We start from the raw sequence: 11,290 nt of genomic DNA, 5'->3' as shown, positions 1-11,290 counted from the left end.
CACACACACACACACACACACACACGCTTACAGCGAAACAGACACATGCATAGAAACTCAGAAACAACAAACGCAGTACAGCCCTTAATTAAATGAAACTGCCACCATCCACACAACATACAGAATGCACAACAGAAGGTCTTTCTGTTACATCCAAAAAAATAAAAAAATCTGTCCTTGCTCATTACTTATCCACATTAAAGCCTCCCTCTTACCAGTTTTTAATCATTTATCAGTACTAAAATCCACCACACCCCTATGGTAACTCACCGGTTGGCCGGATCCGGAGCTGGAGCAGTAGATGGTGTACTTGCGGATGATTCCATTTGGTTTGTGAGGGGGTAGCCATGACACTACGACACTGCTGGCAGAGGAGGGTACTGCTTTAATGCCAGCTGGGGGTCCGGGATCTGAATCACACAACAAAAAGAAAAGAAAAAAACATCATCGTAAGACATTTATTCCACATTAAAACGTAAAATTTTAACTATCTTGATCAATTTTGCGTATTAGTGGAGTAAAATAAGAGAGTTTGGAAAAACAATGTTTGAAAAACATTTATTTTAATGCAGTGGAGAAGCAAAAAGCTCAGCCATAATTACGTGACTCATGTAATTGTGGCTGCAAAGACGTAAATGTGTTCTTTCAGTCAGAATGCTCCAGCTTTGATGGCTTTTCTGGTCTGAGTCTGCGCTGACCAATGGGCAGCTTAAGCCACTCAAGACCGTAGAGATGAGGGCGGATGACCCGAGAGCTCCCGCTCACAATCCTTAACTGCACTGTGTCTACTGTTGATTGTTTGAAACAAGTTGGGTAGCAATCTTTAAGTAAAAATATTATATTGTCCAAAAATCCTTGGTAAAATTGTTAAGAATAATGCACCAAATGATGCAATTGTCTTATCTCTCACCATCTTGTAACGGAGTTGAATAATGTTGCCGCATGATTTTATTTCAAGGCTGTAAACTACTTGCCATTATACCAACATGTCAGAAGCTGTAACAGTGACAGTACCAACCTTTTACTTGTCAAAGGAGAAAAAATGGCTTTGTTAAATGCTTGAGTGTGAGGCAGCAGGAGTCTTATGGAGGGTTGTGTGGTCTTTTGCAGAGTTGGGATATTAGGACGATAAATTATAATTAACATTTTTAATAATTAGTATTTCAGCTTGAAATGCTCTTCCCTAAATATTCTTTGGCCTTTTCACAAAATTATCTCATATCAGCTCCAGCATGAAACTAATACTGCACGTCTTATTAAACTGTCTTGGCCTTTATAAACGGAGCTGGTCGCAGCCTCAACAATGCATGCACATGCATTTGTGAAAAACTGCCGGAAAACAAAAATATTTTGTAAAAATGAAATGCTGCTCCCACCCACCTCACACCTATCCACGCTGTTGTGTGACCAACGTCCCTGTTGAATAAGCTGTAGACCTATTTCTACCCTCCATGCTGCTTTGGTATATTAACTTACTCAGGCAGAAGAAAGAAGTATCTAAGGCCTTAGATGAAAGTGTTTTGTGAAAGTGGCTTCAAAATGTATAGAATATACAGAATTAAACATCAAAACAGTGTCGCTTAGACATTAGCAGAGACATTTTAGTAGTAAAATAGTAGATTAGTCTGAAATAAGATATGTTGGTTTTTGTAGAAACACTTTTTTTTTTAACCACGTATCGTTTTACAGCCAGTTTCACTACAGTTTTATTTTCTCTGGTATATTAATCATTTGTTGTTCCATTAATAACTGTAAACTTTCTTATCAACATATATCCAGTAAGATGCGACCTGACTCTGCCAATATTCCAACATAATATTTCCAGATATTTTACTTAAACAATGATTTACATTAAAAACCAAATAATTTTCTTTGCTTTATTTTCTCCACAAAACCATCTTATGTTTTTGTCAATCTGCTGTTGAGCATCAGTGTTGTGCACAGATGTCGTGCTGACAAGGATTCAAAAATAAACCTTTTGTTTTATACAAGAAAAGCCTTTAGTTGTGACTTTGCTCTTGGCATGAGATTTGACCATATATGTAAAAAGTAACACTGGAAGTGAATTAATGGCAGAGATCGCACCAATAAAAAAAGAAAAAAAAGAAAGAAACATTCCAGTTCAATTAAGCTGGAATTTCTTTTAATTTTTATTAGCGTTAGATGTGTAATCATTTTAATTTGGTTATTTTCAACTATTCTACATTTACAGCAACAAAACTTAAATGCAATCGTGAGATAAAAACCACAAAACTGCTAAAATGTAAGCTAAAACCAAAACAACAAATCAAAAAGAAAAGAGCCCTGGGTCTCCAGGACCTTACAAAAAAAATATAACATAAATAAATGGCCACGTTAAAAGTTCTTATGCCTTCTGTCCAGTGTGTTTGGGCATCCAGGAGACAGAGGCATAAGATGTCAGGCTGAGAACTGTCTGTTTGCACAATTTCATTGCAAACACTTTTCCATGTGTTACATACAGAACCGAAGGCGAAAGGAAGGGTTAAGCCGAGAGAGACAGATAACGTTTGTGAAGAGGTTGCCCCTGGACACAGTGTCAACACATATCAGGGGTAAAAAAGACAGACTCCGACAGACACACTCAAAGACTAAGAAAATACACACATTTGAAGAGCTCTTGCGCAGAGGCCAGCTCATAAAATGGAGATACGGCAAGGAAAAGAGAATAAAGGCCTTTTTTGAAATGACACTTCTTAGAATCTCTACTCCCCCTTCTCCCCTCCCCACCCCCCATCTCTAGCGCTCCCTCATTTTCTCCATCTCGAGACGCCTGCCTCCTTCACTGACTGGCCCCAGGGATGGAGAGGAGAGGCGGATACGGATGTAATCCACAGCCCGCCAGTGTAAGCACAAAATTAATTCTCTCTAAGCCACAAAGAATTAATCCCTTTCCTCTTGCTTCGTTGTGAGCTACTCGCACACAAACAATAACGAGCGCCGCACACATATGCAGTGATACGTGCACACCAACTCAAAGACTTGTCCACTTGCAAAGACGGTTCTAACCCCCCAGATGCACACACATACCCACGTATTCACACACACCGACTGACACCCTTAGGGTTCTTTGCAGCACACACTTTTTGGCTTCTTAATTTTCATTAGCACTGGTAATGGCACATCAGAGCACAAAGAGGTTGTTAATCAGCAACCTCAGCCTTACAAAGACCCCCTCTACACCCGCTGGCTCCCTGCCTCCCACGCTGCTGCCTAAACTGGGAGGAAAAATCCTTACAGCTGCTTCACAAAAAAACAAAAAAAAAAAAAAAAAAAAAACCAGCGTCAAGGTAAATGAAACATTATTCTGGGTAATTTAATTACCTGGCTTATCTAAACTGATGCAGCGAATAAATGCAAACTTACAGTCTTCACGGGTTTGGATGTACAGGACGTTGCTCCGAACGCCGTCTCCGGCCTGAGTGAAGGCCAGAACCTGAATGCTGTAGTTGGTGAACTTCTCCAGGCCTTTGAGCTCCACCTGCTCCTTGGTGGTTGTAATGTTTTGCATTTCACCCCACTCTGGGAACAGGATTGGTGAAAGTCAAACTCTAAACTGAGGCGTCAAATAATCGCAGTTTTGAGTATTTACAAGCTTCTCCACACAGAAAAAGACACATTTTTATCTCTTACTTAAGAAACAGGATATTTCTTAAATTCAGAAATATAATATCATAAGCTTGTTTAGGTTTTTGGTATAGTGTACCAGATTTCTTTTATTAAGTCTTGTCAGTTCAGACTCCATTGATTTGTGTAATTTGCTTAATGACTAAAAGTCACCAGAAACTGAGATCAACTTAAAAACACAAAAATATAATTAAAATGAATTATTTTGACAGACAGACAGTCGTACCTCCGTCTGGGAACACAGCCCAGAACACAACACGATATCCCTTCAATACACCATGGAGAGTCATTCTTGGAGGTTCGGCCCAGTTGATCACCGCCTCGTCTGACGTTACGGAGATGGCGCGTACGTTCTGAGGAGGCTGACTAGGCACTAAAGATGAGAGAGAAAGACGTACGTATTGCTTACTTTAGCATTTAACCACAAATGTCTAAAAGCTCAACTAAAAATAACAGGTATTCACAAAAGGACTAAGTTGTTACTTTTCAAAACAAATAATTTATGGAGGAGTGACAATGGAGAATACATGGTTTTGTCCAAGGAATAAACTACCGTACAGATGTGGTTGCACCTTTTCAGATTTCATACAGGCCTGTATAAGTGGAAAGTTGACTACAGAAGTCTCACATGGGCAGTTAATCAAAATGTCAAACATGTAAAACAGAGTAGTGACTTATAAAAACAACAAAACCCCGCCATGCTTCTGCTTTGATGTATAGGATAATCTCTCCTTCTCCTTACAAGCCCCACTCTGTCTCTTCTAGCCCAGGTGTCTTTGGTATTGGCTGCAACTGACCACCAGCCATTCAGGCTTTGAATTACTTCCACTGTTGAAGATGAACACAAGTCAACTTGTGAGAGGAGTAAGGACAGGAAGAGAGGAAGAGAGTTGACTAAAAGACGGCATGCAATCAAAGGAGACGGTGCCAAGTCCACCAGAGAATTTCTCTGCAGCTGGTGGAGAGAGTAAAGGAAGTGAGGAGGGGGGAGGACGGAGGAAGGGAGGCAGAAATAAACGAGGGCTAGAAAACAAAAACAGAGCTTTGCATTAATAGATCTTTGAAGCTAATGATAAATAATGAGGATGCATCAAAAGATAGCCCAATATCCATATTTAGACCTTGCACAGAGGCAAAGTAAGAATTAGAATGCAGGCAAAGGAAGTAGACGCCTAAAAACATCTGAGATGTGGCTTTTGCTTAGCTGCTCAACAGATTCATACGTCTGTTAGAATGATTAGAAGGAAAAAAACAAGAAGTGCAGATTTTTTTTTGGAAAACCCTGCTAATATATTGAAGGCCATTGTGGTCTAAATCCACAATAAGGACTAGATGGGGAAAAGAGACAGAATATAAATGGAAGAATTGAGGAGGAGAGTTAAAAGCAAAAGGGGAGAAAGATGAAAAGAGGGAGCAGAGAGACAAAGCACTCAGCTGTGGATAATTACAGCAGGAAGCCAGGAGAGGGAAAGAGAGAAAGACAGACAGAGAGACAAGCTAATTATAATTATTTTTAGTATGCTTGTTGGTATCATTATTATCATAATGGCCATCAATATCACTGTCGCCAGGGTTACAACCACAGGAAGGAACCAGGAGGGCTATGTCTCCTCTGGACCAATGAGGCTCAGCCAACTGTGGACAATTATGCGACGCATGTGTTTGTGTGTACTCGAATGTTTAGTGCGTAACAAAGAAATCTGAGAATTGGATTAAAAATAAATGGAAATATATAGCACGCTATATCATTCAGAGCAAATGCACGAGCATAAATAAAATAATCAAAAATTGTGTTCTTTGAAGCCTGAAAAAAAAAAAAACAACAACATTGTTTTCTTTATGTATTCATGTGATGTAGCTTTTGTGGTTAAAAAAATTAATAAGCTTGTAATGTCAGATTTATAACAATGACAAATATTACAGTTTGGTTTTTTTGTAATGTTTTCAGGTATAAAATGTGGGACATTTTGTGGGTAAATTATCTTTTTTAGCCAATAACTTTAAGTAATTTTCTATATTTCACTCTTTCTCTGCTCTTAGCTGGGCCATCTTTGGTAAAATGCTTCAGACAGACCATCAATCATTCAAACTGTAAGCACTCCATTTAATACCAGTATAACATTTAATTGACTGAAAACAAAACAGCAAAGCTGTAATATAGATGCAAAGTTGTATTAAGAGAGAAAGAACATGAGTCTACAATCTCTCATCTTCCTGTCATGTTTTATACGAAGTCTAAGTAGATCAATGAGTTTTTACTCCCAAAATATCAATGTCAGTCTTTTTATGTGGCCTGGCAGAGTTAATATGAGCTGCTTTATTTCACATGATTGATTGTGTGTGTGTTTTATGTACTCAAGTTTTTGCTTTAGTTGTGTGCTTTGTGCATTTTTGCATGGTTGCTTTTGTTGCTAGAAACTTAAAGAAAATGTCCGTTTTACATTCTTTTAATAGACAATAAAGAGTCTCGTCTTATCTAATCTGAAACCCTATTTGAGACACTCTATCCAGCTTCTATTTGCAGTTTTAGTGGTGCCAGTGTCAGCTCTTCTGATCAGGGTTGTGAAGAACTCAGTGTTTGAATGTACATTTAAAAGTCTTGGTACACACAAAATAGTGGCATCATGACATCTGTTTGCAGAAATATCAAAAATAAAAGCGACATCTATGAAGTTAAAGAGTCTCCTTGGGGTTCGATCCTCGACATAAATTCTGAATACTACTTTTACAAAGAGATGTTTTTAATGCCGTAAGCAAAACACTCCGAACTGGTTCTCTGGCTGTGGAAAATGAAGAACAGGCTCTTGCATCAGTCAAGGTTTAGCACTGTTGCCACATTTCAGAATAATCTCAAATAAGGTGCAAGAAAGAATGTTATGGCTTTTGATTAAATTTCTTGAACTATTGTACTAAAAGAAGCATTTTTAATGAGTCTATGCACAACAATCACGTGAATGGTTGGAATGTGCTATTGAAAATGATGCCTTTTGACATTAGTGACACTGTTGCATACCTGACACATAAAAAATTTTCCAATGCTGTCCCCAACTGTGTTATACCAGAAAACATGCCTTAGCAGCTCATTTAATCATTTGTTCACTCACTCAGAAATATTCTGTTTACCCCTCAGTAGTCAGGGGGCACAACAGCTTCTCCACATGTATTTACTGAGATCACTCAGTTTCCTGCAACGCACTATGCTGTGTTTTTGAGACTATCTGTGTCCTTGGTGCAGAAGCATTTGAATTCTAGCAGCACAGCATTTGTTGTTGGATAGAGAAGACAAGAGAGAATATAACAATTGTGGATTGCAAATCAGAAAACTTGACTTTATTGTACGAAGAGAAAGCTAAAACAAGGGCAAACAAAATTGCAGTACAGGTCCTTCTCAAAAAATTAGCATATTGTCATAAAGTTCATTATTTTCCATAATGTAATGATAAAAATTAAACTGTCATATATTTTAGATTCATTGCACAACAACTGAAATATTTCAGGTCTTTTATTGTTTTAATACTGATGATTTCTGCATACAGCTCATGAATACCCAAAATCCCGTCTCAAAAAATTTGCATATTTCATCCAACTAATAAAAGAAATGTGTTTTAATACCAAAAAAGTCAACCTTCAAGTAATTATGTTCAGTTATGCACTCAATACTTGGTCAGGAATCCTTTTGCAGCTTTCAATGCGGCATGGAGGCAATCAGCCTGTGGCTCTGCTGAGGTGTTATGGAGCCCAGGATGCTTCGATGGCCTTAAGCTCATCCAGAATTTTGGGTCTTGCGTTTCTCAACTTTCTCTTCACAATGTCCCACAGATTCTCTATGGGGTTCAGGTCAGGAGAGTTGGCAGGCCAATTGAGCACAGTAATACCATGGTCAGTAGTACCAGTGGTTTTGGCAGGTTGTGCTGAAAAATGAAATCTTCATCTCCATAAAGTTTTTCAGCAGATGGAAACAAGAAATGCTCCAAAACCTCCTGATAGCTGCTGCATTGACCCTGCCCTTGATAAAACACAGTGGACCAACACCAGCAGCTGACATGGCTCCCCAGAACGTCACTGACTGTGGGGGCTTGACACTGAACTTCTGGCCTTTTGGCATTTCCTTCTCCCCAGTCTTCCTCCAGACTCTGGCACCTTGATTTCCGAATGACATGCAAAATTTGCTTTCATCCGTAAAAAGTACTTTGGACCACTGAGCAACAGTCCAGTGCTGCTTCTCTGTAGCCCAGGTCAGGCGCTTCTGCCGCTGTTTCTGGTTCCACAATGGCTTGACCTTTGACCTGGGGAATGCAGCACCTGTAGCCCATTTCCTGCACACGCCTGTGCACGGTGGCTCTGGATGTTTCTACTCCAGGCTCAGTCCACTGCTTCCCCCAAGGTCTGGAATCGGCCCTTCTCCACCATCTTCCTCAGGGTCCGGTCACCTCTTCTCATTGTGCAGCGTTTTCTGCCACACTTTTTCCTTCCCACTGAGGTGCCTTGATACAACACTCTGSGAACAGCCTATTCATTCAGAAATTTCTTTCTGTGTCTCACCCTCTTGCTTGAGGGTGTCAATGATGGCCTTCTGGACAGCAGTCAGGTCAGCAGTCTTACCCATGATTGCGGTTTTGAGTTATGAACCAGGCTGGGAGTTTTTAAAAGCCTCAGGAATCTTTTGCAGGTGTTCAGAGTTACTTTGTTGATTCAGATGATGAGGTTAACTGCTCGTTCAGAGAACATTTTCATGATATGCAAATTTTTTGAGACAGGGATTTTGGGTATTCATGAGCTGTAYGCCAGAATCATCAGTATTAAAACAATAAAGGACCTGAAATATTTAAGTTGGTGAGCAATGAATCTAAAATATGAGTTTAATTTTTATCATTACATTATGGAAAATAATGAGCTTTATCACAATATGCGATTTTTTTGAGAAGGACCTGTATATGTAGATCAGAGAAAAAAAAAAGAAGCGAGGAGGTGATATGATTCATAGCGCTGGCAGGTTAATGTTTATAATGATCCATGCTGTTTAACTTGTTTTGCTACTGCTGCTCAACAAGAGATCTGAATCTCTATGATGAAACCTGATGTGTGTTATGTTTGTGGTAAACCTTACCATCCTCCAGTGTTGTCGCATTGATCTCTGAGCTCGAAGGTCCTGTGCCTGCTCTGTTGAAGGCCTGGACAACCACACCGTACTGAGCAAACTTCTTCAGGTTGTCCAGGGTGTAGACCTCACTGTCCCCAGTGGATTTCATCTCAACAATGCTGTACTGGCCGTTGCTGCCGGGGCCGTTCTCTCTGTAGCCAATCTGGTAACCGCGGATAACCCCGTTCTGTAGCTCCTTTCTTGGAGCCTGCAGAGAAATGTAGCAAGAACAAACCAAAAAAAAAAGAAAAGTGTATTAGTTAGATATGGCATTTGGTGCCTCCAGCTGCTATTGGAAAATGATTTTGCCTGGTGCAGTGAGACCGAGATATTATAAAGGTGTCTGTGTTGCTTTGAGCTTGCAACAAAGACACTTCTTGACTTGGTCCATTTTGCAAAATGAATGCATCAACATACCCCTTCTAATGCTACATCTGGTAACTTAACATATTGAAAAGCAACTTTAACATAAAAAATCCTAACACTGGCATCCTGTTAGTTTTATAAATCACTCAATGGCTTAGCACCACATTACAATAAAGATCTGTTGTTGTTGTATCAACCTTCCTGACCTCTCCGGTCTTCTGGTTCTGCTCTGCATCCCCAGAACCAGAAAAAAAAGCAGCATTCAGCTGCTATGCACCACAAATCTGGAAAAAACTTCCAGAAAACTGCAAAATAGCTGAAAGACTGAGTTCCTCCAAATCAAGACTAAAAACTCACCTGTTTAGAGATACTTTGTACCATAAAAAATGAAACATTGATCAACATACTCGACGCGTATTGATGAATTTGATCATTTCACTTGCCAAACTGTAATGTTTGTCACTGGTTTCTCAATTGTCGACTGCATGTTGTTTTTGTGACTTTTTAATTTTAATTTTCGTGTTTTATGAAGTGCACATTTCAGGACTTTGTTGAAATAAACTTGATCGATTGATTAACTGAATAGACAAGCTTGCTTACAGGAACTAAAACTATTAAGAAAGCAAGACACATGTTGTATAAACTTGCCTTCCAGGTCACGCGGATACTTTGAGAGGTGACCGGCTGAAGGACAACATCCATTGGAGGACCATCAGGCTCTGTGCAGCGAGAGACAGAAAGTCAAAGTCTGCGTCATTAATCCCCATTAAAACAAACACAGTTAATGTTTTTACTACTTCTACTACACCTTGTTTAAAAAAAAAAGAATTCGAACATTAATGCAAAAATATAGATAGTGCCGTTCATAAACCTACGTGCTTCTTCGGTGCTGATGGTGAGCTCTTTACTGGCCTCGCTCTTGCCTATCGCGTTGTACGAGAACATACGGATACTGTAGACGGACGCAGGGTGGAGGTCTACTATGTTGGCCTGATTGTTTGTGGGAGATATGTTTCGAGTGGCATGCTTCAACTCCCAAGTATCTGTCAGAACAAAAAATGAAATAAATCTAATTTCACCAACCAACAGTTACTGTTAAATAAAAAAAAAAAAAGCTCTGTTGTGTCAACAAGCGGTCTAGTTGAAGTTACCTGTCTTGTTTTTGTACTCAATGTCATAGGAGGTGATGACGCTATTCCCATCAAATCTTTGTGTCCATCGGAGATTCATGCTACGATCTTTTACTTCTCGCACTTCCAGCTCTGGAGGGTCTGGAGGCTCTGAGAAATTTAAGGAGAATTCAAGAACAAAATAACACAAACACACCAGCTGGTGCAACCAAAAGCGGATAAGTGTTGGCAACACAGTTTTTAATTTATGAGAAAATTTTGACTTGAACGAATACCTTGCACAGTGAGCTGGATAAGGCCTCGTCCTTCTCCATAAGAGTTGATGGCATGACAGGAGAAGAAGACTGAATCTTCACGCTCTGCTGGCTTCAGCTGCAGACAGAAATGCAGAAAGAGACAAAACGACCCTTTCACACTGCTGGAATGTTGTGTTGGGAAGAGTCTTCATGATGGTTTCTTCTGTTTCCGTTGCGTGTTTGTTAGAGATCGCTTAGGAGACACTGCATCACAACATCAGCTGAAATTATGAAAAGTCTTTGATGCCTGTCGTGAATTTTGATTCACAATTTGCCATCCAGCTACTAGATCAAAGTTTCAAAGTTGTAGTTTTGTTCATTTATGATTGTTAATTATTTTCTAATTCTTAGTGCATCAAGAATAATCCTTAAAGGACCCAACACAATATCAACACCACTGTCTAATGATTACTAAATACCTCTCTTCTCATTACTGACGTTACTAATAATGCGAGTAGTGATTGTTTTAAAAATGTACTTCCATTAGTTCTGTTTTTGTTGTTGTTTAGATGTAATTACTTTATTCATATCAGAACAATTTGAACCCCGTTTGTTGTTATGGTACATTACAAGATCGGTAACATTAAACTAAAACGCAATATTAGTTAGGTGAAAAAACAGCGAGAAACAGTATGTCTATAGTCAAGATTAAATATCTTTTTACACTAATACTGTGTGAACTGTATATAATTTTACATCTTATTCCGGTGTGA

At 39.2% G+C, this 11,290-nt stretch overlaps 1 protein-coding gene across 2 annotated transcripts in view; it reads right to left on the bottom strand.

The window, feature by feature from the left end:
- The window catches only part of dscaml1 (Down syndrome cell adhesion molecule like 1), a 114,086-nt gene that overhangs the window by 21,537 nt on the left and 81,259 nt on the right, over positions 1–11,290 (bottom strand). For both annotated transcript variants that reach the window (XM_008425715.2, XM_008425714.2), the window contains exons 14-21: positions 10,557–10,653; positions 10,303–10,431; positions 10,027–10,194; positions 9,800–9,870; positions 8,753–8,993; positions 3,872–4,018; positions 3,385–3,540; positions 271–410 (exon numbers count right to left, since the gene is read on the bottom strand). In XM_008425715.2, coding sequence (XP_008423937.1) covers positions 271–410; positions 3,385–3,540; positions 3,872–4,018; positions 8,753–8,993; positions 9,800–9,870; positions 10,027–10,194; positions 10,303–10,431; positions 10,557–10,653 — 1,149 coding nt within the window. The remainder of the gene's footprint in view (positions 1–270; positions 411–3,384; positions 3,541–3,871; positions 4,019–8,752; positions 8,994–9,799; positions 9,871–10,026; positions 10,195–10,302; positions 10,432–10,556; positions 10,654–11,290) is intronic.

This window comes from Poecilia reticulata, linkage group LG13 (genome assembly GCF_000633615.1).
Source record: "Poecilia reticulata strain Guanapo linkage group LG13, Guppy_female_1.0+MT, whole genome shotgun sequence".
Classification (NCBI taxonomy): domain Eukaryota; kingdom Metazoa; phylum Chordata; class Actinopteri; order Cyprinodontiformes; family Poeciliidae; genus Poecilia; species Poecilia reticulata.
The sequence above is the reverse complement of the archived record's forward strand: the minus strand, read 5'-3'. Positions and strand labels throughout refer to the sequence as shown.